The sequence below is a fragment of the Corylus avellana genome, chromosome ca3 (assembly GCF_901000735.1).
Source record: "Corylus avellana chromosome ca3, CavTom2PMs-1.0".
NCBI lineage: Eukaryota > Viridiplantae > Streptophyta > Magnoliopsida > Fagales > Betulaceae > Corylus > Corylus avellana.
Window position 1 is genome coordinate 9,967,046 of NC_081543.1, and position 27,816 is coordinate 9,994,861.

General features: G+C 35.0%; 4 protein-coding genes across 6 annotated transcripts; 2 read left to right on the top strand and 2 right to left on the bottom strand.

The window, feature by feature from the left end:
- Window positions 1-945: 945 nt before the first annotated feature.
- Window positions 946-3,569, bottom strand: LOC132174719 (bax inhibitor 1-like). The gene is made up of 6 exons (XM_059586367.1): window positions 3,358-3,569; window positions 2,510-2,653; window positions 2,297-2,388; window positions 1,596-1,782; window positions 1,354-1,509; window positions 946-1,257 (listed from the first exon to the last, which is right to left on the bottom strand). Exons 1-6 carry the CDS (start codon window positions 3,472-3,474, stop codon window positions 1,210-1,212), a joined length of 744 nt encoding a protein of 247 aa, XP_059442350.1. The 5' UTR covers window positions 3,475-3,569; the 3' UTR covers window positions 946-1,209.
- A 3,424-nt stretch (window positions 3,570-6,993) lies between these two features.
- LOC132175423 (uncharacterized) lies at window positions 6,994-13,176 on the bottom strand. 3 transcript variants are annotated; one of them, XM_059587372.1, is made up of 16 exons: window positions 12,680-13,176; window positions 12,519-12,577; window positions 12,024-12,092; window positions 11,596-11,943; window positions 11,375-11,441; window positions 11,209-11,271; window positions 10,006-10,069; window positions 9,817-9,910; window positions 9,650-9,733; window positions 9,477-9,566; window positions 9,324-9,351; window positions 8,487-8,990; window positions 8,351-8,412; window positions 7,840-7,949; window positions 7,491-7,578; window positions 6,994-7,410 (listed from the first exon to the last, which is right to left on the bottom strand). In XM_059587372.1, the coding sequence occupies exons 1-16, from the start codon at window positions 13,128-13,130 to the stop codon at window positions 7,117-7,119; spliced, it is 2,475 nt and encodes an 824-aa protein (XP_059443355.1). In that variant the 5' UTR covers window positions 13,131-13,176; the 3' UTR covers window positions 6,994-7,116. The 3 variants fall into 3 exon arrangements, with proteins under 3 accessions (XP_059443355.1, XP_059443354.1, XP_059443356.1); XM_059587371.1 differs by having other exon boundaries at window positions 12,519-12,580; XM_059587373.1 differs by lacking the exons at window positions 6,994-7,410; window positions 7,491-7,578 and having other exon boundaries at window positions 7,906-7,985; window positions 12,519-12,580.
- Window positions 13,177-15,264: 2,088 nt separating this feature from the next.
- On the top strand, window positions 15,265-19,632 carry LOC132176330 (large ribosomal subunit protein bL19c). The gene is made up of 5 exons (XM_059588506.1): window positions 15,265-15,395; window positions 15,487-15,807; window positions 16,400-16,486; window positions 16,580-16,713; window positions 19,344-19,632. The coding sequence occupies exons 1-5, from the start codon at window positions 15,372-15,374 to the stop codon at window positions 19,450-19,452; spliced, it is 675 nt and encodes a 224-aa protein (XP_059444489.1). The 5' UTR covers window positions 15,265-15,371; the 3' UTR covers window positions 19,453-19,632.
- Window positions 19,633-21,308: 1,676 nt separating this feature from the next.
- On the top strand, window positions 21,309-27,012 carry LOC132176521 (vesicle-associated protein 2-1). The gene is made up of 7 exons (XM_059588752.1): window positions 21,309-21,749; window positions 23,446-23,516; window positions 23,643-23,724; window positions 24,847-24,962; window positions 25,069-25,200; window positions 26,241-26,315; window positions 26,692-27,012. Exons 1-7 carry the CDS (start codon window positions 21,677-21,679, stop codon window positions 26,824-26,826), a joined length of 684 nt encoding a protein of 227 aa, XP_059444735.1. The 5' UTR covers window positions 21,309-21,676; the 3' UTR covers window positions 26,827-27,012.
- Window positions 27,013-27,816: the final 804 nt, after the last annotated feature.

The window sequence follows — 27,816 nt, forward strand, 5'->3', positions numbered from 1 at the left end:
CAGTTCGATCAATCATACCTATCAAAAAAAGATAAAAATTAGAAAATAGAATGTATTGAGGTAATTTTACAAGAATTGTTGAGAGAAAGTTGTTGATGTTGATATGTATGCATGCTTAGACTTCTACCATTGAGGATAGTAAAATGCCTCTCTAGTTTTTGAAGATTGAGTTGAGTTAGGACTGTGTTTGATGTAGATAGATTTATATTTATATGCCGCTTGTGGCATGATATTGGTGATTATGTATAAACACAGTTTTAGTATTTTTTAGAGCAAAAAAAAAACCAACATTTTACACACCAAAAACACCTTTTAAGTTATTTTGACGCAGTCCCAAACAAACTCTAAGTCGGCTTAGGGATAATTTGGCATAATCAGCTCAACTTGTAACTCCCTTTGTTGAAAAAATAAAAATAAAAATAATTATCTACACATCCCAAATTTTCTTTCAAAAAGTAATTTCTCAAATAATATAGCACTATCTCATAAGATTTATTATTTTGAAAAATATATCATCGACTCATGAGATAATAAAATAATGACACATCTTTTGAAAATTAAGATTTTTTATTATTTTAAAAAATATATCATCGACTCATGAGAAAATGGAATAATGACACATCTTTTGAAAACTAAGATTTGAAAATATATATATATAAAAGATGTATAACATTTCTCAAAACTAAAAACAAAAAACCAAGTAATACTAGGCTCCTTCGTGGTGGGTTTTTAAGAGCATAAAAAGGCACGTAAAAAATCATCGACTCATGAGATAATGGGATAATGACACATCTTTTGAAAACTAAGATTTGAAAATATATGTATATAAGATGTATAACATTTCTCAAAACAAAAAACCAAGTAATACTAGGCTCCTTCGTGGTGGGTTTTTAAGAGCATAAAAGGGCGCGTAAAATACAGCTGGTATGAAATTAGCCAAGGTCAGATTCGAATCCAACATTCATACTTAAAAAGAGTTGTAGGGTTATAAATATCATTTACCACCAATATACAAATGCCAAAATTCGAGCATTCATAAGAATCCCAAGCACGCACGCACGCACCATAAGTGAAAATCCCAGTAACACCAACACAAGCAAGCCAGTAAGTACAAGCTCCCAAGTATTAACAGTTACTTAGTTCCATTAAGAAAACACCAGACTTTATGGACAACAGATTACATCTCTTGGCAAGCCACGGGCTTTAGCTTCAGTCCCTTCTTTTCTTCTTCTTCTCCTTCTCCATGGAATTCTTCAACTGCAAAATAAATGTGCTTGTTAGTTTGTTAACACCACACCACCAAGGGTATAGAATGGGATGGGGAGCTTTCTAGGGCATTTTAGCTAAACTCACCATGATAGTCAGAATGCGGACAAAGACAGCAATAAAATCAGTGAAAAGAAGCAGTGCATGTTTCACATAGTCCAAATCACCATGATATGCTTTCTCGATTATCTCCTGAGTGTCCACCACCGTGAAGCCGACAAACACCAGAAGCCCAAAATACAACTGCAAATGTGATCAAGAAAAACAGTGTAAGAGAAACTGCTAGACCCCACCTATTTCAATGATCAAAACAAACAAAGCCTCCTCACCTCAAACTTGAAGATGGCTGCAGAACCCCCAAAGATTGCAGAAGCAAAGTGCAGCCACAAAAGAATGCTGAGTCCAGAAGAAAGCAAGCCACCAAGGTAGAGGTACTCTCTACGCTTTGCCAAAATGGCTGCAGCTGAGAAACAACCGAACGCCAGTGCAGTACCTCCAAAAGCACTAACCAAAATGCTGCAAGTAGAAAACGAAGATTTCATTTCATGCATCAGTATATGCTATCCCAACCTAGCAAATGTCACGAGGCAAATAAAACAAAATAATCCTATGCATATTAGGACACCATCAAGAGGCAAGCACAAGTATGACTGGTAAACATATTCTCTTACCAAGGCACATAAAAAACATTTGCACAATTTGAACTAAAAAATAGATGGGATGCTATCATATAGGTAAACAGAACAGGTTTTTTTTTTTTTTTTTTTTTTTTGGATAAATAATGTATATTCAAAAGCGGAGGGGTACAACCCATGTACACGAAACCCCTAATCCGAAGAGAAAGAAGTGCATAAATCTAGAAATTCAGAAAATGTAGAAATAGTTGGAATTGGCCAAGCCACTTTCCATGAAAAGTGGACAGTTAGCAAGGTCATAAGACTACAAGTGGGCAGACATAAACGGAAAGGACTTAAGTTATGAATTATACTGAAAATTCTCAGGAGCCAAACTTTGAAAAATGGGTGCATACCTTGGGTCAATCTCAATAGCTAAATCTATCATTGGACCAATTGAAGCCCCCTCAAAGAGAGCAGCCATCATCAATAGACCAACCCGTTTTTGCTGCTTACCAAGAATACGAAAAAAAATGTAAAAACCATAAACATGAGCTGATACATAATAATAATAATATTAATAATAATAATAAAAGCAGATAGTGAGAAAGATAAATCATAGACGGTACCTCTTGATGAGGAGGGGTGGAAAGTAGCCAAATCATGCTTCCCATGCATGCAAATGTAGTAAGGAGGCCACCAATGTTCCAGAGAAGATGCAGGTAAGCCCCGGCAGCAGAAGCAATCAAAGCGCAGCATAATGAAAGGTAGACCTGCAACGTTTAAGAAATTAGACAAATAATAAAATACTAGGCAAAAATTTACAAGATATTCTCTTTAAGCTTGAACTGTTTCTTCAATATGGTAACAGAATAACAAGAAATGGCAAACTCCTCAACAAGTATATCAGCCAGAAAGCAGAATTCACAGAAAACCATTGAACCAAACACCAAGTCAACCAAAGTATAAAATTTCACCCGTGTCAACTAAACAAATAATGAAAAAGCAAGAGATTAACATAAATCAAGACTAATCAAGACCCTAAAAGCAGCTAAACTTAGCAATTCAACCAGACGAAAATAAGATTGAAAGCGTAGATAGCTATCAGCAGGCATCCAAATCATATTTCTCATTTCTTTTCCTTTTCCTCTGATTTCTTAAAACAAAATTTCAGAAAACCCTAGATACCGCTTTTGCTAACGCAAATCGGTTTCAACCATAAACATAGAAAGAAGAAAAAGAAAAAATCAATTTTCTTCTTCTATCTCTTTCATTTCTCCCATCAATTTTCACGGCAACCAAAAGAGAAAAAAAAAAAAAATTCTCCGAGAAATCGTCATAAAAAGAATAGAATATAAGATCTGTGAAATCTACGGTCGGATGCATTCCAACTCTTGTATTTTCTCCATCGATTTTCACGGTAACCAAACAAACAAACAAACCCTAAACAGGCTAAATCTTTCGAGAAAATCAGTACCTGTTTGAGATGAGTCTGGACGGCCGGAGAGATCTGGCCGAGATTCTTGAGAGAATCGTAGCTCCAGCGATTTCGCGCAGACGATTGGGAACCGAAGAAAGATGAGAACGCGTCCATTGCTTTGGAGAAAACGCTCGATTAATTTGATTGTCAACGTCAATAAAGTATACCCAGTCCTGACGATTTGGGAAATTGGGGGTTTCTTCTATTTATAGGCGTCAGGCGGTTCGCTTCCAGGAAATTTCTGCAATTTTATTCCCACGCCAGCTGGCGTTTTACTATAATGCCCTTCTTTCTAGATAACTCTATTTATGATAAAAGTAATATTTACGGATAAAGTTAAAAAATAAAAATTAAAAAATTTATCAACACGGTTATATCAATTCAATAATGTAAGCGTGAGATATATAGTGTAATGTATAACGTTTCTTTTATCAATGATTTTGGCCTCCCCTCCCCTCTTTTGAATTTTTTTATTATATTTTAAAAAAATTAAACATCAGCAAGAGCTTTGAAGAACAACTATGAAACGAGCATTTTTAGTAATGGATATTGTGAAAACAATGCTTTGCAACAAAATTGAAATTGAGTTTTTTTGACTAATTCTTTAATAATTTTGAGATTAAAAAAAACGTCGGGTTTTATTTTGATAAGCGTTTGAGTTGGAAATTAAATATATTAAGAATCAATTATTTTATTTTTTTCATTTTAATTTTTGTTAATGCTAAATTTATTATTAAAAAAAAGTTAATTTAATCTTTTGCCCCTTCTTCAGACCATTCTTATAAAAAAAAATAAAAAAAAAACTCTGCCCCTTGATTTGTTTTTAATTTTAATTTTTTATATAAGTGCCCCTAGATCTAGATAATAGGACTTTTGACCCGCTTTTTAGTCTTCTCTTGGAGCCTTGGAGGGGAGGGCGCAATTGAATAATGAAAATAGCATTAATCTGACCAAAAGGTCCTTCTGGAAAATTCGAGGCGGATCGCATTCAATATTCACGTGACTTGTAAGCTCCGGAGGCTGAAAACATTGACGAGGGAAGAATATTGTCATGTCGCCTATCAAATAATGACACCTGGAATCAAATTTGTTTTTATTATATCACACAATTTTAAAATTACAAATATGTAACTAACGATCAGGAGACACACATTTAAAAAAGAGGATTATTGATGATGTTTATTTATTAGCGATTATTATTTTTTAGTTATTATATTACATAATACAATAATACAAAATTATTATGGCAGGTAACTTTACAATTTCAACAGATGACACAAAGTAGAAGTTTAAGTTTAATTTTAACTTTATAATCTCAGTTCATTCCTACGAGCTCAAGTTCACGTGTATATTATTCCTCTATGAAAAGTCATGGTCCTAATCAGTTTCAGATTTACAGCAAATTCCGACCAATCACATCTCTATCCATTACTAAGTCATTAATTCCCTGACTGCTACTAGTGTTTTATCAATTATAATCTCTTCGCTGCCTCTACTATAGTGACAATTCTTCTTTATGACTTATAATTCTTCCGTCATTGGTATGTGGTTTGCTCCCAGAATTATAAGAAAACAAAAGACTGACTGGAAACCAATTCTGTTATTCTTAAGGATTCGTGAAAACAAAACCTAAGAAAATGAATAAAACTTCACCCTATAGATCGCAACTAAAAACAGATTTAGAGAGAATATATTATTATTTAAAAACAACAAAATTACAATAACAAAAACCCAATACACCCTCATGCGTTCCACACGCCACCACCGGCTAGTCAGGCATGGCTAAAAAGCACCTCGAAAACCATTGATACACACATTCTGATCGATCTGCTATGCTGCTCTCCTTCTAGAGTTTGACAGCTATTCTTTGGCAAATTGCTTTCAAGTAATTTTAAGTAACCGTTTATTCAATTTTTTTGGTTTCTCGTATTTTGAAATGAATGGGCAAAGTTATAAAAGAGTGTGGTCGCTTCACCGTATGATTGTGGACTGTTTATATACACACTCACAACTGGATCACAAACGTGTTGGGCCAAAAAGCCCAACTAACCACATTTGTTACAATTTTGGTTACGTAAAAAAGGGTACATTGCAACTAAAAGCCCAGTCCAACGAGTTTGGCAAATTCCCCAATTCTCCATATCAAACCCTAAAATCCCAGATTGCCTCCAAACCCTAAATTCTCCATCGCTAGGATCCCAGATCGCCACTACACCTTCCAAGTTCCAACCAACCGCCCTTATAACAAATACTCGATGGCATTAGAGGGAGCCATGATCGTTCAATCAACTGATGTTTCATCTCGCATAGAAAAAAGAATGACTAGGAAGGAAGTAGAATGCATCTTGGCATCCATTAATAAGAGAAGGTGGGTGATTTTGTAAATATAAAGTTAAGAAAAGGGTGAGTTTTGTTAGTTGATTAGAATTGGGCTAATTGAAATAAGCTTGGTTAACCCATTTGCTGTATAAAATCTACAGAAAACTCACCCACCAAAAATTTTCAACAATCAAAATCAACCACTCCACCTTCGATTGCCAAAAAAATCAAAACCCCAACACTGTTGATCAACTACACAGAACCACCTTGCTCCAAAAATCAAACTCATCCATTGAAATTTCTCCAATCCACTGAATGTTTAGTTTACGCTGTTAGGAAAAAATCAAATACAAAGTACATGGAATTTCAAAAAATAATAATAATAAAATTTAACCATATCTTATGCAATTATTTGACTAGTCACGGTAAAGTAAATGCCTATATGCAAAGCTAATTATTTTCATCTATACAAATATAATATTATTAATTATTACCTCCCTCAAAAAAAAAAAAAAAAAAAAAAACCTTAATAATTCCACCCCTACAGGCTACAAGAGTCTAATTATAACTCTGCTACTAATTATAACTAGATTAAGAGTTTGTTTGGAATTGTGTTTAAGAAATAGAGCTTTTAAGTCAAAAAGAGCTTTTGGACAAAAACATTATTTTTAAGCTTTTGTCAAAAATGATTTTTTACTATTTTTAGGCTTTTTTGACCCTTAAAAATACTTTTAACTTTTTTACCAAACGAGTACGTTTTTCTTCAAACGAGCTTTTTGAGTATTAAAAGCACTTTTAAGTCCCTCAAACGCAATCCTAAACATACCTTAAGCATGATAACTCATAAAAGAAAATAAAAAGGAATGTGCCACATGGCCCTATGTAAAATATGCTGTATAGGGTGCAATGACGGAACCAGAAATTTTTTTTTTTTTTTTTCTTCATTGTGTGGAATAATAAGTTACACAATTAAGCAAGCATCTTGAAACCTTGATTACATTTTTCTTTTTAAACATATTAGACTTTGGCCTGTAATGGACTCAACCAAAATGGGCATCCATTGTAGATCCATTAGATTGCCTAAACAAAAAGAAGCTCTAGATATATTGATATTTGGGAAAGAGTAATGCTAATTACTAAATTGCAATACAATTGAAATGATTTAGTAGTAAAAATCAGCCTTTATTTTTTTTTCTTTTTATAAATGTTGATTTAATGGCTAATTTTTACTACATCATCAAGTCGTGAAAAAAAGAATTCATTTGGCCATTTTCATTTTCATTTATATTCATAGGTACAAAAAGAATTCACATGAAAAAAAAAAATCTGAAATTTTACACTATTACAACAGAAATTGCTATCATAAAAAGCTAAGAGCCAAGAGCTAATCAACATGTAGGCTTAAAAAAAAAAAAAAAAGACCCACCGGTAAGTTGATCAACATTGGCCTCCAGAAATCTGCACAGGTTTGGCGCTGCATTGTCCATGTAAAGAATGGCTAGTTCCACATTTCAGCCTCTCCTTTCTCGGGCTTTCATGGCATGGAGCAAAGAATTCATGGTTAAGAGCTTCCTCTGCACTGATCCTCAATCTAGGGTTCACTGTTAAACACTTATCCACAAGATCAAAGAGTGATCTTGGGATTACCTCGAGAAATTCTGGTCTCTTTGTGTTTGTTTCACACCAATCTTGCAGCTTTATAGATGGAAAATATTGTGTATCATAGAGATCCTGTGACAAAAAATGATATTCCTCAATACAAGGGTATCTCTATAATTTATAAACAGATTGCAATTAATAATGATGACTACCAATGGGAATGAGGATTCACGGTTGTGTAGCTTGGCGACTTCCCATAAATCTTCACTGCCCCTCATCTTTGCTATGTCCTTTATGTTCCTGGTAATGACAGATTGTTGGCCAAATGGAGTATGAAGATGAAAAATTCAAGGGTGTACAAAAGGCATTTGTAAAAAGCAATGGCTTTGTTTGATAAAAATTTTTCCATCTCCTTTTGGTTTTTTCTTTACAAAAAATAAAATAAAATAAAATATAACAAACAACCAAAAATACAAAATGTTCGAAACTACTTTCACATTTACGTCACATCAGAATACTTTTTCAAACAAAAAACACTCTATAAAAATATAATAATCTTACTGTTCAGGATCACCCAAAAAAGATGTTCTTCCAATCATCAGGTATAGTAAGGTAACTCCAGCAGACCAGATATCAACCTTGGGGCCTTGATGTGGAGATCTGAACAAGACCTGCATTAATCACCCAAAACATCAGGTCCAGCTTTCCTATTTGAAACAAAAATCAAGCAAAACCAGTGAGTTTATAAATGAGCAACTAGGCACAATTCTAAAGGGAAATGGTGTACATACTACTAAGTGCTCACTTCCTGACATGATAATAAAAATCACTATTGGATATTACATCATATACGTACTTTAATTTATTATTTCATTCGATAGTAATTTTTACTGTTACGTCAGAGAGTGAACACTTAGAAATAGAATGATAAATGAACTTGCAGCTCTCTCTACTAGCATCTTAATGATAAGTCAAGGCAGTATGATGCTGCAGCAGTTCCAAGGGAGTGTCAGGACAGTGCTAATTTGAATATATATATAATCAGTCATTAAGGTTGATAATATTTTTTCACCTCAGGAGCACGGAATCCTTTGGTTCCAACACAAGGACCTTCTCTCTTTTGCTTTCCATCCCCTAACAACAAATGAAAAAGGATCAAATGAAGAATACAGTTTATTTCAGTCCAAAGTGTCCCAATTACTACACACCTTTTTTCTTTATTGAGCCAGCACCGGCAACATCAATAACAGTTGAATGCAGGGGCATAGGAGTAATATAGAAAAGGTTACTATCCACTTGTCTAGGAGAGGCAGCAACTCTTTTTCTCATAGGAGCTGGAACACTTGGTGCTTTGTAATTTGGACTCCTCATTGCTTCCTGCAACAGGCTGATGAGCTCCTTCCTGCCTTGCCGTGGAATAGGTTCCCTCCGTCTTTCTGTTGAAGGAGTCCTGGTGCTTGTCACATCCTTGGCTGAGGTTATGCCTGAGCCATCTGCACCTTGACTTTTGATTACATTCAAACTAACCAAGTCTTTACAAACCTTTGCTTGCCCCAAAGCCTTTCTCTTCAGGTTCTTAGGATCTAAATTTGACTTGGAACCTTTTGGTGTCTCACGGTAGACTGCGTGCGAAGTTTTAGTGGTTGAAGATATAGATTTTGAATTAGGAACCATAACATGACTCATTCTATCATACCCCATCCTTGACTTGCCTGTAAAAGTATAAAGATGAGAGTATCAGTTTTAATTCTTCAATAATGTGAAAGTACGACCAGAAAGTGTCAGGGAATAGCATTACTACAACTAGCAGATACATTTTTTTTTTGGGTACGAAGTCCTGCAATAAGAAGGGTTGGGAGAGGGAGGGAGAGTTTAGAAAGCAAGTGTCAACTTAATTTCTTCACTTTTATCTGTTTTATTAAATTTTACCAATTAATTAGAATTAGCACACACAAAATTGGAGGCGCACACAGTCCAGTGTTCATTACATTAAATCCATGCCAACAGTAGATTCAAATGTGAACAAGAGAGGAACCAAAGCTTACTAGTGTTTCCATACTTCTGATGCAAATCCTGACAAACAAATTAAAGAAACAAAATAGTGAGCAACAGATTAAAATCCATTTACAAATAATGGAAAATATCAGTGAAAACAAACTAGAGGAGAACACTAAAATAACAAGACAAGAGTAACTAACCATGGCAAGGTTAAAATCAATAAGATAACCTTTATTAGCCTTACGAGAGAAAAGGAAATTGCCAGGTTTAACATCTCTGTGAACTATTCCCTGCAAATTTCGAAACAAAAGAGCCCTTGATTGTAAAAAAAGTAAATGAATCCACATAAAACATACATGTAAACTATATTCACCTGCTTATGGAGACTCGCAAGCGCTCTAAACATGCAATAGCCATACCACTGAAGCTGAAACACATTGATTTCTTTTTTTAACACCTGAAAGTTAAGGCAAAGTCAATATCAAACACATAAACAAAAGAAAACATGGAAAGAAGAAATGAGAGCTATCCAGCTATTACCTCAGGCCTATCATGCTCAACATGCTCTAGAACAAAGCAATCAGAATTTCCGTTCTTGAAACAACCTTCATATTTTATAATGAAGTCTTTACCCCTGAATTAAAAGAATCCACTTGCATAGTAAATCACAACTTGTTGGGTTCAAAACCCAATGCATTTCATTTAAATGAACTTCCATGAAATCCTTACCCAAACCGCTCCAGCATCTTCAGTTCATTGATAACATGGTGCTTATGAGCATTAGCATGAGGGCCTGCAAAGCAATTGAAATACAATATGAGATCAAGGAATTGTCTCGTACTTCTAATAATTTTCGTTTTCTTTTCACAAGTGTCTTGTAAATTCTAGTACCCTACTAGTCCTCATGAAGACAAACATTGGTGGCATCTTTTTGATGCCATTGGCTACACTTCATAGACTTGGGCTTATGACTGTTAGCTGCAAGTACGTGTCTAGGCATTAGGATTGATGAAATTCTCAAATTCGCAATACTCTCTTTTGAGGAATTCAGACTTAGTCATAAACTCGAGTCAATGCATCAAATTCTCTCTCCAAATGTTTAGACACAGAAATATGGCTAAAGATTTAATAATCCATTTAAGTTCTATACTACGCCAAAATGAAGTACAAATGTAGCTGAGGATGTCCAGTATGGTACCTCACTTGTATAGATCTACTTTAAAAACAAAGTAAATTAAGAGCATACTTTCTTTTTCCATTTCTTGTTTTCAGGAAAATTTTGGCAATCAGATGGATCCTAATATCGTCTCTACATGGGAAGCTCATCTTTGATAAACAGCATAAAAAAGGCTTGATTTGCAATGTTACAGAATTGCAAATGGCCAATTTACAAGTTCCAGGCATACTTTTTATTGATAAGATGGTCTAAACCCTTTCCTTGTTTCTCTTGGAATGGCAATTTAAGCCCCAGTAGGCTACATTATTACTAATTAGTTTAAATTTAAGAAAGTAAAGTAAAAAGAAGTCGAATGAAAGTAGGAGACTATAGGCACATTGTTGTATTTATTTCCATTTAGGTGGACTAGCATAATCATTTTATTATTGGTTCCATAATGGGTTCCGCCATTTTGTAAACACTTGAGTAAGCATGTATTCTCACCCTAAATATAAATAGAGTTGATCGATTAGACTTCATTAGGTCATCAATGAAATTTGAGGGTTAAGGTATTAGTCTCCTCCACACACAGAACGGAGACACAGCAATCGGCGCAAAGATGAAAAGCTTATCTTCTAACAATAGAGGAACATTAGTCTCTTACACTTGATCTACACATGCTATGGAGAAATAGCAAATTTATTTCGTTTTATTCTAACACACATTAGTTACAATGTCTAACTAAACAGATTCAGAGTCGTATAATGTCATCTTACATTTAATTGCAACTGTAATTCCATCGCTTTTCCTCCGTGCCCTGTAAACAGTGCCATAACCACCTGCAAGTTTGGTTTAGACAAAAACAATCAAAAACCCACATAACAAAAAATCGGTCACAAAAGACGTGGTGGAGATACCAGGAGGTAGTCAAAGCTTTGATACCTGAACCTTCTTCTTCTTCTACATTATATAATTCGAAGTTTGGAAGTAATTTTGTCTCCTGTTGATCCTACAAAGTAACTATAGCTATTAAACAACTAACACTCATATTTTTCCCCAATAGGTCACAAAATTAACCATGAGTTAAGATCCACACAGTAGGACACAGATGTTGGTGCGACCAAGTACAATATAAGATACAGATATTCCAGATTGGAGCTTACCTTGGGAAAAACAGAAGTAGAGCTCCCCCTTTTTTCCTTAATGTGCCTGTTGTCATGGTTACGCTGCAATTTCTGCGCCATGCTGATTGATGTCTGATCCCTTCTACACGGCCGCTTCTCTTTGGGAGTACAAACAGTTTTCCTATATTTAGCATCTTCTAGGCAACATGTCGCATTGATATTCATTGTACTTCCAAATTCTCTCTCATTTATTTTAGCATCTTTGCTCACAACCAGATGATCCACAATGGTATTTGGAAGAGCCGGTCCTGAATCAGGCTCACATGCCATTATCCGCTTGTTCACCTTCCTTTGCAGAAATATGCTTGTTCTAATGTCGCCTTCTACCTGTTCGATGTTCTTCACTTTATAAGTTAATTTGACCAGCGATGGATTTGGCAAACATGGGGGGTGTGAGTGATACTTACCATTACGGACATGTCACTTGGCTGCATATTTATGCTCCTGCTTACATCGTCAGTCACATAAAACTGTACCTGCATAACTGACATGATTCAAAAGCTGTCTGGAAGAGAGATTTGCTAGGTTGAACTTGCACATGATTATATGGGAAAAAAAAATATGTTTCTGAAATAATATGAAGAAAAAAAAAACTTTGACAAAATGTTGTTTCACATCAAACATAAAATAATAAGGGAAAACAAAACAATTTCATGAAAACTCTGATAATGGGGCTTCATTTCATATAGTGTCCCCCATTAACAAAAATATTATTCGTCGACTTTAAACATTGACTTGGATTATGGATATTCAATTGACACCAAAACTATCCCCTTGAATTTCACATAATACACCAAATCAGTAACAGAAAAAAGATTTGAAAAGGCAAGCAACTTCAACTAGAATGCAATTGAAGTTATTCGACATAACAAAAAAATAAATTCAATTCAATTCAAGAGTACCTTTGGACAAACATTTTGAATCGGTTTCCGTAAACATAACCACGACTTTCTCTCTTCTTCTGCTGTAAACGATCACCAGAAATGCCAATCAAACAAATTGAGTCACCAATAGAAACCAGAAAAAGAATTTTAGAAAGAAAACAAAACGATGTCCTCGTTACCAGCTCCGGAATCGCAATTGGCTATCCTTTTGGGCACCGGCGCAAGCTCAGGAATCAAAGACGTACTCGGCTTGCGCTTCCTAGAGTAGACTTTCAGGAAATCGATATCATTCCATAGCCTATTCCCGATCTGCGGGGTGAAGGCGGATCTCAAATTCGAATTCGACACAAACTCCGCGAGAGCGGTTAGGGCCAGTGGAGAGAGAGTGACATGGAAATCGCCAGTCAAGAGGAGCAGCGAGCCAGGGACGGAGCAGAGGAACTCGATGAAGTCGGGGGAGACGCGGAAGAGGGCGCACCGGGAGGCGAGCTCGGCGGGGCGAGCGGTGCGGCCAAGCGAGAGGAGGAGGGCGAGAAGGTGCCACGCCTTTTCTGAATTGGCGGCGGCGGCGACAGCGGTGTTGGTGGTGGTGGTTAGGCTAAGGTCCGAGTCAGCGAGGCGAGTCTCCATGGAACTCCAGATATGAGATACTTGGGAGTGGATTTGGAGAGTGGTGGTAGGGAGACTTTGAGAGAGAGAAGCGGGAATGTGGCACGAGTAGGGTTTGAGAATTCGCATGTGCGAAGTTCCCGCCATTTCTTTCATTGAGAATTTGAGATTGGGAAAATGACGGGATTGTGTTTTCGTTGTTGGTGATATTACGGGAGAGCCCTTATGGACTTTCTTTCTTTTTTTTTTTTAATTGCATTGCTTCTAACTAATACATCATAATTAACGGGGTGAAAATCCGAATGCGATTATCACTTTTACGTATCCGCATCTATATCATTTAATTATTATTTATATTTACACAGTTATTATGTGTTATCTGCATATGAGTTAATAAGGGTAAAAATGCAGTTTGTCTCTGCATTCTAATAATGCAATTATCACTTTTACCCTTTGGTATCCGCATCTATCAGATCACACATATTAATTATTTTGCTATAAATTACAAATGACAAACATTAAAATAAATCCAAAATTTAAAATATAGAAAACATAAATTAAGTCTAAATATAACACAATTCATAAGAAGATCTTGATGGCAACTGATCATTATTTGCTGTAGAGTTCATCTCTTTGTTCACCATGAATCCAAATCAACATCCCCACAAGGAAAAATCTTGAATCAATTAAATGCAGAATATTAATGGCAATTGTGTTGCAAGTAAAATATGACAAAATAATAACCTTTGCTACTAACAAATTTGTAAGCCCAAAAAAATAGAAGGTTCGATTAATGAATTTGAAGCTTATATGTATAAGGGGATGTAGATGTGCTTAATCCGCATATCATAAAATTGCTATTTGCATTTACATATGCAGATAGTGACTTTTACTAACTACATTCGTATAAGAAAATAGTGGAAAACAGATGTGGCTAGTTTTTATCCACTCACATTTACACATACATGCTATACATCTTTCTCCGGTCCTTTTCTTAGAATTAGGATCATCTCTATTTCAAATTAACTATATAATATCCAATTAGTTACAATGAAGGGGTATTTTTGTCAACTCAAAAAGTGAAAAACAAAAATATCATTATACTGTAACTAACATTTGAAATTAAGAGGATCTTGTTCATTTTTCCTATTCTTCTAATTTTTAAAATTATCATTAAATTTATGGAGTCTATACGAGGGATTGAGATCCCCTATATTTTTAAAAAATTTTGAGATTTTTGAATTTATAAATCTTAGCTACTCATCTTATATAAGCATCTAAAATAAGCCATATTTTTGCCTTTTAAGGAAAAAATATGAGTAGGCTTGGGTATCGGTCAAAACAGTCCGATTTTGGCTCTTATCAGTTATTAACCGATATTTTCGGTTAAACAATTTATTAACTGATACCAAACTAATAAGAATTTTAACCGAAATTATTAGTTATAACTGTACACAATTAAACAGATCGGTTAAAACCGGTTTAGGTGGGCTTTATATTGATTTATTTTGTTGGGCAAAAAATGAGTTTTTTTGACTTTTGAGAGCCCAAATGCTTTTTGTTAGGACCCAAATATTTGTTTTTTTGGGCTAAAAATTTAAGCTTTTTTATATTGATCAACCAAAACTTTTTTTTATATTATAAAATATATTTTTCCAAAGCAAATGGACGAATTAACATAATGAATGCTAATTAGACTAACAAAACTAGTTAATAAAAAATACTTTCACCAAAGGCAAAGAAATCTCATCTAATGCCATCCCTAAAAAAAAATCAAACCTATCTAAACCCAAATTAAGATAAGGTTACATAGGTATATATATAATATCAAAATTACGTCGTTTTGGCATCCCTACTTAACGGTTTATATCAGTTAAACACTTAATCGATATGAAATTTATAATTGAACCGAACCGATAAGCATACCGATATAAAAAATTTCACCGATAAGGATATCAGTATATCGGTTATGGTTAATATCAATTCGGTCAAAACTAATACACGGCCGATAATCGGTAACCGGTTAATTTGCCCACCCCTAAATATAAGTGATACATATGAGTTCGCATATTCAATAATAGAAGGAAAGCAATCATTTTCGAGCACGTGCCAAACACGTGAGGGATGGATAGAAGCAGATAAGGCGTTATTGTCCTCCTCTCTCCAGAGACCCAAACCCAAAGCGTGAGAACACAGTGACACCATAATCCCCATGACCTCAACCTGGTAATTCTCTCCCATTTTTTATCATTCCTTCAACTCATGGGCTCCAAAGTTCTTCCTCAGGTTCTCTCTCTCTCTGTCTCTGTCTCTGGGATTCTCAGTTTTTGTTTATTCGATAACGCTGTGAATGAAGTTTACGCTTTTGGATATGTAGGCTCTGATTATTACCCCAAGAAACCCTCGTCAATGTCCCCCCAAGAAGCTGGGGTGTTCGACCTGTATTTCTAGCCGTCCCTCCTTGTTCAGCTCCTCTAGGGTTTCATGGAGCTCAATTGGGTGGAATTTGAGTCCCGTTGTGTCGGCGCCAGCCAAACCAAGCTTTGTTGTGAGAGCAGAATCGAATCCGGAGGCTGGAGAAGAAGCGAGTGCGGAAGCAGAGGTGGCTGAGAATGTTGAGGAGGCGGAGGCTGAAGTTAAGTCTGAGGAAGCCAAATCGCCATGGAAGCCTCGGGTTAAGCTCGGAGATGTAATGGGGGTAATTCATTGAAAGCCTTCTCTCTTTCTCTCTCTCTCTCCAAATGCTGTTTCCATTTTCGTATCTTAACAGAAGGATTTGAACAAAAATGCTGTTTTGGTTTTTTCATGTTTGAAGAAGAGGAAACAGGAATTCCGAAAATGGATTGTTTTTAGAAAAAAGTAATTCTGAAACACTCTCCCAAACATGTCTTTTTGCAACTCTGCGAGTAGAAAACTATTTTCAGAAAACAGAACCAAAATGGGCCCCAAGATTTTGGACAAATTGATGTTCATGTGGGGATCCAGATGGACTTGTTACTGACATAAGGGAAAAGGTTCAACTCAAGTGAGATGTATATGTAATATAGACTACAGAATTCCTCCAATATTCCATTAATGGAGAAATCTCGCCCAAGTGATTTCTAATTAGTGCATTGTGATCAACCTAAACAACGGGAGATGTCGCCATGTGACCATTATGATTAATGAACATCACTTGGATTTGGTTTATTTCTCGGTTTTTCTCACGTTATTTTTTTCATTAGATACCAAGTGTAAGTTATGAATGAGATATAGATGAAATGATAGAAATCATGCTGTCTTTTCTGAAGATATTGAATAAGAGGGCAGTTGAGGCGTCGGAGAAGGAGAGGCCAGTTCCAGATATTAGAACTGGAGATATTGTGGAAATTAAATTGGTAAGTGTATTTCTAATTATTTTGTTTTTATTTCTGTTTGACTGCTTATTAAATGAGTTTTTTCTGATTTTTCTTAATTTTATTCGCTTCCAGGAGGTTCCTGAAAATAGGCGTAGGTTGTCTGTCTACAAAGGTATTGTTATTTCAAGACAAAATGCTGGTATTCACACAACAATTCGAATTCGGAGAATTATCGCTGGTGTAGGTGTTGAGATTGTTTTCCCACTGTAAGTTCATCTATTTTGTCACTTCGTAAAGTTCAGAGTCTTTTTGCTTGATTTGGCAAGTGGATTAAACTCGTGGTATGCCTATGGTCTTATAACTTGGCCCAATTAACTAGCTGGTTTGTACATGATTTTATGTATTTGTTGTGACTGGAATCTGAACAGCTTAACATGGAGAAACCTGCTTATTGCAAAAAAGAAACACCCAATATTGAAAAATTCAATCTACAATAGTAATAGGCATGAGTGATTGTATTTTCTTGAAAAGAGGAGAAATAAGAATATGTGAATCACTAACAAAACATAGAATAAGACCTTAATGATAATGATGCATAGTCATTGAGTTCTAATATTAGGATGACTTTTAAATTTGTACATCCACCCAAAATGTTACAAGTTCTGGTAGGATTTGCAATACCTTATAAAATTTGAAATTTGAAACAATTATTTTCTATGTAGCATTTAAATACCCCCATTGGATGTATATATTGAAAATGAAGCCAAAAATGAAATCCTAAGATGCCCTTATCCCAAAGAAAAAAGGAAGTATAAAATAGGGTTAGGTGATAGGTAACCATGTAGGAAAGAAAATTATAGGCTCTCATTTTTTAGCCTATATCATGCTGGTATGGGTAAAATATCGGTTGCTGATAAATAAATATTTTTGTTTGCCCTTTAACTGTTGTATATTCCATAGATATGACTTATCAAACATAAAGAAAAAATATTCCACAGATATGTGGTTTATTAGTATAATGCTTCAATCGTTCTTGAATTATGGCCAAAAAATATCAGTCCCTTATTTTTTTCACCTGCTACTATATATATGCCTATTTTATACGTAAAATGGTCATATATAATTATAGATATGGTTATGAAGTATTGGGTTCTTGAAGGGAAGTATTTGAGAAGTATATATTGTGCTTCCTACAAGTATCCATGCTAATGTTCGGAAGCTTAGGATAGGTTTAAGATTTATGACATTCCCTACAAGTGGTTATCTTTTTGCATGATAAATTGTGATCAAAGCTTTTTTATTTTTTATTTTTTAAAGCTTTAATAGATTGTTATTTTGCTGCAAACTTCATATTTGCATGCCATAGTGCGAGCTCCTTAGGGAACAATGTGTAGCTTGGTTAAAGAAAATAATAATGCTATTTAGTTATACGACTGTTATATAACTTGATTATGTGGCAGTGAAAATTAGCCCTTAGATCAACACTTGTTAAAAAAAGGAAAAAAAACAAATGCCTGATTTTCAGTGTCATGTCATCTCAATTATATGACAGTCGTATAACAGTCTACTAAATATCATTATCTCTAAAAAATATGCATTAATGGGGCATTTGGATGGGGGTAATCTTTTAGGATTCATAAGAATCTTAAAAGATTATCTTATTTGGTTGCACTTAAGTGAAGGAACCCAATCCCTTTTGCTTGGAATGTGGATTTCCTTCTAAAAAGATGACAATCCATACTACCTTGGCCTTGGGAATTTTACTTTCTTTAAATGATAAGAATGTTCACATCCCATGCATTTATTAATTAATAAGGCGTCTAACCTTTTTCGTGTGTGCTTTTACAAAAACTCTCCATCTTCCTTGAGCCGACGATTGTTAAATTAAAGTCTCATAAGGTGATTTTTAATTTAATTTTATTTTGTTAAATTTTTTTCACATTAGCAAGCAGCAAAGTAGGATTATTAATTTTGTTTTTAAATTGTTGACCCTTTTATCTCCCCCTCCATCTTTCAAGCAACCAACACTTATACACATAATTTGAAGCAAAAGTATTACTCTTTTTTTTTTCTTTTTTTTTTTCAGTTATTCCATGAGAGAGTCATTCTATTTTCTAATAGTTAGATGTTAAACTTGAGATGATTATTTTGATCAAAGACTTCGATGTTTAGGTGGGTGGGTGAATTGATTTTCGATAGGATCTACCATGCGTAAGTACTTATTGTCCTTAGGTTCCATTTCAATCTCTATATTGCAAGTAATAAGACTAAATTCACTATCTAGACGAGTTCCTTTTTGTTTCTAGTAAAACATATAAATTGTATAGACAATATGGACAAAACAGGATATTTTGGAAAGAATAAATAATTCTTGTAGGATGCCTAGGACTAAACCAAGCATTGGAATCTCATATTTTCCGAAATTTATCAGATTCTAATCATTCCTGGACGTAGGAATAGTCATATTTATGAGAATGTGGATGCCGGGGGAATGTTAGATTCTGCAAACCAAACGCCACATTATATTCAAAACGGTTTCTTTTTTTTATTGGCTCAAACTTTAGTGAAGTGTTGCTTATCCACTCGCTTATTCTCATGTGTGCTTAATTACTGTCATCTCTTTTCTTGGAAGTTTAGATTGATATTTAACTCATATTTTTTTTCTTCAAAGAGAGAAATAAAATGCTGAAGTTCAATCTTTAGATTAAGGACATGATTGGTAATCTGATTTCTGCTTTATAAGCATTTTGGATTCATGATGATGAAGCTGATACTCCAATTCTCATCCTCATAAGAGCTATCTTATCATCATTCTCCTGGCTCTTAATTCATCATTACGTTTCTTGTTATAACATGATGCAGCCTGATTTGTGTGTTTAAACATTGTTATTTGCAGTTATTCACCGAATATCAAGGAGATCAAAGTACTAAAGCATAGGAAGGTGAGGAGGGCAAGGTTGTACTATCTTAGAGACAAGCTTCCCAGGCTCTCTACTTTTAAATGAAGTAACACCATTGCAGCTGCTGCTCTTTGTTTGTTTTGGCCGTCAGAGTAATTTCTTCAAGCTTTAGATGCTGTAACTTGTAGGAACTAAATGGCCATGAGTTTTTCTGTTGTCACATTATATCCAATCTTGTCGTCGTTTTTTATTTTCCTGATATAACGTTATTGCCATCTTTCTTTTGCTTTTTGGTTCTTCTTCAACTTTTCATCCTTTCATTTTTTTTTTTTGGTGCCAAAAAAAAAAAAAAAGAGCATGTAATTACTGTTTCAGGCTCTTTGAAGGTAGATATTTTTAGGGAAAAATACTGTAAGGATTCCTGAGGTCTATTTTTTATTTTTTATTTTTTATTTTAAAATCATTTCAGAGTTTAAAATGACTAAATCACCCCCTAAGGTATATTTTGTTATCAAATTGCTCCCTTGTAATCGCTGTTGTTCGGGGTTTTTGATGGAAACAACAGAAAACGACCTCCCACCCACCAACCCATGGAGGAGGGTAGCCATCGCTGCCTTCTCCTCCTCCCCTCTAACCAATAAAAGACCTCCCACCAACCAACCCATGGAGGAGGTATAGAAGGCGTGGATGGGTAGGTGGGGAGTGATCCACACGCATGCTTTCTACCCCATCTATACCTATCATAATGATTGATTAGTAAGATGAGGTGAGAGAAATATGGTCAAAATATTGACACCAATTAATTTTTTATTAGAAATTAATAATTTAATTAGTGCAGAGAATTGTCTTGAGTGTACGAGGATCCTCTCCATTGTTCTATTGGCATGCGACCTCAAACATCTTGGTATAACATTGCTCATTACCTAAATCGACACTCTTGAAAAGAGAATTTCACCAAACCGACCAAACAAAAAAAAAAAAGAAATGAAATAAATAAATGATAGATCAACAAGTGACACGGTATCAATGTAATTTGCTAGGTATCAATGTAATTTGTTAGGTCCCAAACCGGTGAATTCCTATGAATGAACCTAGGTCCCAGCTAATAGCAATTTTTTAAAAAATAAATAAAAAAAGAGAAATAGAGAGCGATTTCTGAAAAATTCTCATATCTTCCTCAAACTATCACTAATTAACAATGTCCTCCCTAAATCCTTCCCTGCTCACTTATACCAATTAGAGCATACTTACTCTAGATTAAAGGTTGGAAATTAAAATTCCGAAGACCACATCTTCAAGCTACTTTCCTTGTGAGACAATTGCGATGGAGCCCACTTAGAATATACTTGAGATTATGTTTGAGAAATAGAGCTTTTAAATAAAAAAAACATTTTTTGACAATTTTAAAAACGCTTTCAATTTTTTTTACTAAATATGTACTTTTTTCTTCAAACAAACTTTTTAAATATTAAATGCACTTTTAAACTTTTTAAGCCAATTAAACGCACACCAAAATAGAACTCATCCCGCCATCATTTTCCCAACTTGGGCTCAAATCCGAAATCCCCCACTCATGGTTGATCACTCTTTTTTTTTATATTTTTTTTTTATTTATTTTTTTTTTTTTATGTAAATCATGGTTGAACACTTTAACTTTGACGTAAAAGAACTTTTCTAAAGATCTACTAATAAAATATCTTCATAGATAAAATATCTCTGTTATAAAACGAGATGGGGATAAGCTTATAGCTGGAAGCTAGAACTCATGATGTTCAGTTTTCATACAAGATATAATAATAAGTTAACGTTACTTGTGTTTCAAAGTATTATTTTTTTTTTTCTTACAAAAAAAAAAAAAGTAATATAAATAATAAAAATTGAGGGGTACGTGGACGCAACTGTCAAAGTGTGCCGTAAGTGGGTCCCGCATCCTGTCTGGTAGATCAAAACTCTCTCACTTTTGAACCGGACATAGTCATTGCCGCTATTTGACACGCGGCGTCTCCATCCTTCCCTCCCGCTGCTCTGTCTTACTTACCTCTCCTCTCTCCTCTCTTGGGGCTCTCGTTCGAACCAGCAGGTCCGATCTTGGCGGCTAAAAATCTCGGAAGCAGCGGGTCCAGTGTGGACCGAGCCATCCCTACCGCCCACCTATTCGTTCCACCACATGTCAGTCCCCATTCAATTCCTCTCTCTCTCTCTCAAACCCAAACATATTGTGTGTGTGTGTGTCTGAAAGTCTGGGGATTGTGTGAATTATCTGGAATTAGGGGGTGGGTTTGGTTATTGGGTTGTTGAGAGTGGATATCGTTGATCTGGTGGGGCCATCATGAGTGACGGCGGCGGTGCCGGTGCCGGTAATCAGTTGATCTCAGTTCATCCCGACGAGCTCAAGTTCCAATGTATGTTATTCATCTCTCTCTCTCTCTCTCTCAATTGTTATGCTTACCCAAATTTGTTATTTATTTATTTTTTATTTTTTAAAAAATTTTCAAATGCTATTATGTCCTCGATTGGATTATTTTAATGGGTATATCTCCTCATGAGCCAAAATTCAATCAGAATTTGTTTATTTATTTGCTTTTTGGTAAACTACATGTATCCAATGATACCCATGGATAATGGGTCCTGATATTTTATCATACTGTTAAGAGGGTTGTTTTTAGCAGAATATGTCGCAAACTTGACCTGAAAAGCCTAACCCGACTTGTGTTGAGCCTAAAAACATGAAATTTGGACATGGTGGTGATAGTGCAACTGCATTACATTATGCAATTGTTCCTCAATAGTACTAGCGGAACGGATGAAGAAAAGATAAACTTCTGTTGGTTATGTTTTTGGATGATAATGATGATACCAACGAAGAAGTATGAAGTTGGTGTGTGTTAAATTTGGTGAAAGGAGTAGAGATATGGATAGAATGAGTGAAAGTATCTTCTTTTTTTTTTCCCCTAAAATATTATGGTTTGGTTGTATGGCTACATGGATTTTGAAAGGAGAAGGGGAAGAGTGATGATCTCGAGTGAAAAACAGTGTTATTGCAGAAATGAAGATACTGGAATGTGAATGTGTGCCAGGACACTTTTTTTTGTATATCTTAAGGATCTGATGTATATGTTGATGGCATGGATATTGCTGATATGGGGATGCTGGAATTGTGGACCGGTGCCAAGATGTTAGAGGATACACTAAGACATGATTGCATATAAGTTAAATGCCAAAAGTAAACTGAAGGAGTTAGCTGATAAAAATAATGTTGTATATTGGACTCTAGAATAGATAGTGGGCCATCCCTTTATTTGTTGTCATCCACTTCCCTTGTTTGAAACTCCATATATTCTTGATTCTGGAATATATCGACTTTCCTGCTTCTTTTTGGTGACTACCTTTTCAGTTGGTATGTCCGAGCTAGAGAAGATCAGGTAGGAATTTTCTGTCCCTGTGGATGCATCCGAAGTTATGGAGAAAATTATGTGTTTTTTGGTTCATTTGGTTTTCACTTCTCTTGCTTTAAGACTGCTTTTGAAGGTTTCTTTGTAGGATGATGGGGATTATGCAGTCAGTGTCTCAATTTGTATTACTTAGCAAAGGAGAAAAAGAAAAAGAAAAAAAAGAAGCTCCATATATAGCTAGTGGTAATGTAAATGCAGTTTATGAAAGACACCCTATAGAAGATCAAGGGATAGGGCAATCAGAATTTGTATCTTTTCATTGATATTTGAGTTTGTCTTTGAGTGAGATGTTTTTAAAATCTGAGTATCCAGATTCCTTGCTTTGTAGCAATACCTGGAAACATGTCATAGGCAACCTGGGGTTGCAGAGGAAAAGAGAGGGGGGGGAGGGGGGTGTTTAGAAGAAGTTTGGCATGAAGAGTTCTGCATTTTTAACTAGATGAACTAAAATAATGCTGGCCAAAAGTGTGAAGTTGAATTGGCATAATGAGAAAAAAAAGTGGTTTAAATATAGGCCTGCTTTCAGGCACCTATTGGTTTCTTTAATATCCTTATTAGTTTCATTTTTGGTTATTTGCTTTTTATGCTAGACATTTGTTTAAGAAAGTTCTTATGGACTTATGAATCATGGAATTCATGTAATCAGTTGAGCTGGAACAGCAAAGCTACGCAGATCTTAAAATTGTGAACAACACAGAACATCATGTTGCTTTTAAGGTACTATCTCTGTTACCATACAGTTGTAAACATTTTTATACATCAAGGGATATACATTTATCAAGTCATTCTGAATTTTAGATCAATTAGGTGTGATTTGAATGTTCCTTCTTCTTTTGTTGATAGGTTAAAACCACTTCCCCTAAAAAGTACTTTGTGCGGCCCAACACTGGTGTTATACATCCTTTGGACTCGTGTATCATAAGAGGTGCTTTTTGATACCTTGTAAAAACATTTTGATATGTTTGTTCCTCTTTTTTTTTCTTTTTTTTTTTCCCTCTCTCTCTCTCTCTCTCTCAACTCATTACCTTTTGATAATAAATTGAATGTATCTTTAGCAGAAACTGCTTTAACATACAGGCATGAGCAAAGTAATGATTGGCCAATCAAATCAACATCTATTGCGTGATATCTTAAACATGGTTAGCTTTTGATCAAAGAAACTTATTAGCTGGCACTGAATAATCATATGCCACTTGATCATGCACTGGTGTACCAGTGTATTTTTTTTCTTTTCTTTTGCTGTGAAAATATTAAGTAATTGGGAACAGAAAAATAATAAGAGCCATCAAGTATCACAATCATACATACAGAGAGAGGAAAAGGCCTCTAAGCGAGGAGATTCAGGAAAAGAAGAACAAGTATTCCATCAGCTAAGCTCATCCGCCGCTTTGTTCCTTTATTGGCTATCAAAGAACACAAAATTTTCCTCCAGATGTTGTCATTCCTCATACTGAAGTGACAACCCTGATCCACCCAATAGGGAGATTTCACCGAGAACTTTCCTTTAATAGCCACCCAAGCAAGACAATTGGGCTTTTGGTTCAAAGTAATGGGGTTCTTTGAGCCTTGTTAAGAAACCTCTTATAGCTTTTGTTTATTCCATTGACCACCATTCTCCATCATCAAGTCAAGAACCATTAAAGGAATTGATGTGTCCACATTATCTATATCTCTTTCATTACCTACAAGAAAGCATGCACCTTTTCGAATGACCTTGTAGTTGTAGCTTTATTAGAATGCTTTTCCAAACCCATGAAGCATCGGCACAACCAGGTTGCATGCTTCTAAGAATTGGCACCCATGGTCTGCCCTGGTTTGACGCCATGATCCAGCCCAACTGAGTGAGAAGGGCTTTATTGATGCCTGCAAATTGATGAAATCCCAAATCCCATACCTTTATGGTTGGCCCAGGCTTTAAGTGCAAGATAGTGGTTTTTTGATTCATTTATTCCCCACCACTGCAATATTTGTGCTTAAAAGTATTCTCCTAGTCCCTGAAGATTTTCTTACTTTTAATGATGGTCCTAACTGGCTTCATGATGTGCAGTCACCCTCCAAGCCCAACGAGAATATCCTCCAGATATGCATTGCAAAGATAAATTTCTCTTGCAGAGTACGATAGTGCCTCCACATTCTGATGTTGATGAGCTTCCACAAGATACTGTAAGAGAGTTGATTTTTTTGAGTCATGTCTTTGTTTGACTAGGTTGATTAGATCCTGTTTGAAATGATATTGATGTTGGACAATTGACCTTACTCTCGAGTCCAGTTTATTAAGGACATTGGAAGGGCTGTAGAGGAATGCAAGCTTAGAGTTGTGTATACCTCTCCTGCCTCAGCTCATGCAACCTCGGAAGATCAAGCATTAAGGGGCTCAACACGGAGTCCTGATACCACTTCTGTAAGTTTTTTATTTTGGTTGAGGTTGCGCTGTTTTGTGGTTCATTTATTTTTGATTCTTTTGTTTGGCTTAGTGGGATATGTAAAGTAGGCATGTTTGCGAATGCTTGTGTTTGTGCATGCATGTGATTTATTATTTTAGTATGAGCGCAGAGTTACCTGCACTAGACAATCTGACAAAACCAATAAATTAACATCATTGATGTTTCGTCATCCAAAAATAGAAGCTCTTTCATCGTAGTACTTAGAAGAACTATTATATCACCTAGACATCTAATCACAGAGAAGCCAGAGAATAGAATGACGGCTTTAAATGTGTATCATACTATTTTTATATCTTTCATTAGTTATGTGTTGAAGCAGCCTCATGATCAGCGCATGAAGTATTTGGGAACACAACCATATGGAGGTTGAGGAAAAACAAGAAAGAAAAAAAGGTACTTGGAATGATATCAACATATGAAAGAAATAAAGATAAACAAAGAAAAGAGTTATGTACTTCCAGTTGATACTTTTTTTTTTTTTTTAAAAAAAAAAAAAAAAACCCTTCCAGTTGACAGCACGGGTCAAATGCCTGTATCAAGTTGCACCAAAGTTGACCTACCATTATCACTATTCTTAGCAATTGGAAGTTCTGCCTCTGTGATTGCTGCTTATAGATCTTCCTTGTGAAATGAAGATGAATGCGTTGAATCCCTTTTTTCTCTTTTTATTGGTGATTACATGGTGTCAATTGTTAATTATATATGAATGGAGAGACATGAATGTTTCTTCGTGACTTCTTGTCAAAGTTCTCAGTTTTGATTGATAGAATGTTAAATGCATTATGCAATTTATCAATATATTGTGCTTGCAAGTGGGTCTTTTGTCCAATTATATTTACATTGAAACATATACTAAAGTAGCCACCCTAAAATCCAACTTCTTTACTGACTCATTAAGATGTTACACTGTACTGTATATTTTTTGAATTTACCTCTAATAGGTTCCCCCCCCTTTTTGTTTCTTTTCTTTTTCCTCCCAATTTTCATTTGTATGTAGAACGAGGCTTTGCAGCGTTTGAAGGATGAAAGAGATGCAGCTGTTCGGCAAACGCAGCAACTGCAACTTGAATTGGTATACATGCTCTATGTTTTTCCCCTTATCTATTTGTTTCCGGTTTGATTTAGCGGTTTGACGATGATGAGGATGTTAATCTCTCAGATTCTGTCAGAGAAGCTGGTATATAAATAAATGTACAGGAGTGGATCTATAAAGCCATACATACATATAGCTTTAACAAATGAAGAAATTATGGGAAGTTGGAAAAACTCTAAAATTTTTGCAATAGGTTGAAAACAACACATTCATTTGTATCATATCCAATCCCTGGATAAGTTTGCCTGTTTCACCTGTTGATGGGGAGCTTAGAATGTTATCATCTTCACTTTAATATGTAGGTGTGCTTTGGAAGATAATGTAGCAGTTAATTTATCTATTTTCTTCCCAACAGGAGTCGCTGAAAAGACGAAGAAATCGAAAAAGTGACCCTGCCTTCTCCTTCACCTTCGCAATCTTTGTGGCACTAATAGGCATTATGCTTGGCTTCCTCTTGAACCTTTCATTGTCCTCACCGTCCACAGAATGAATTGATGCTTTTCAGGACTTATAAGGAGATTATTTTTCTGTTTATTTCATTGTATAAATTAAACGCTGAGTTGGATGCATGGAAAGTCTGCCTATTTTCTTCTCTCGTCTTGTATAGTGATCAAGTAAATTTGTTGTGATCAGCTGCTTCATAGATATGTTTATAGAGAAAATATTTATCCGTTTAGCTATGCTCTGTTGTCCACTCTCAAAATTTTCTTTCCAATAAAACCCCAACTACTGTTTCTACCATTTCTCTCATTTTTCATACTAATAAAAAATGTTAATTAAAAGAAATTCAACCAACACCATGTTTGAATTTTTTTCCTTCGAGTAGGAGACATTTGTAAATTTTTTAGTGAAGAGTTTTTAAAACATGAGTTGGTTAATTTATTAATTCAATAGCATAAATAAGCTTGAGCCCAAGGCCTTGAGCTCAATCAACATCTAGAGACTTGCTCATAGAAAGCCTAAAAAGATAGGAGTCTCAAAACTCTTATGAACTTTTATCACATTTGCAATTATTTTCTCAAACTTAAAAAAAATCTCAATTTAGTCACTTTTTTTTCAATTTCACCATCCATTAAGATTTTCCGTTAAATCGTAACGGAGGAGGGGGCCGGGTGTGAAAATTCCCAAAATACCTTTCAATTTTTTATTTTTTTTTTGGAAAACAATTGCAATGATTTAGGCGTTGGTTAGAATTTAACGAAATTTGCAAAAATACCAGCACTTGAATCTTTGAGTTTATTTTTAAAATATGGGTATTTTGGCAATTTTGATATGATTTAACGAAAATCCTAACATAGGGGTGAAATTGAAAAAAATTGAAAAATACTAGATTAAGAGTTTTGAAAGTTATGGGATAATTATAAATGTATTGAAAGTTCAAAGGGTTAAGCAAAGTTTCTTCAAAATTATATCAAAAGAGAACAACACATGATTCAATATTTCTCATTCATATTTGAAGTTATCTAATAAGTTTGCTATT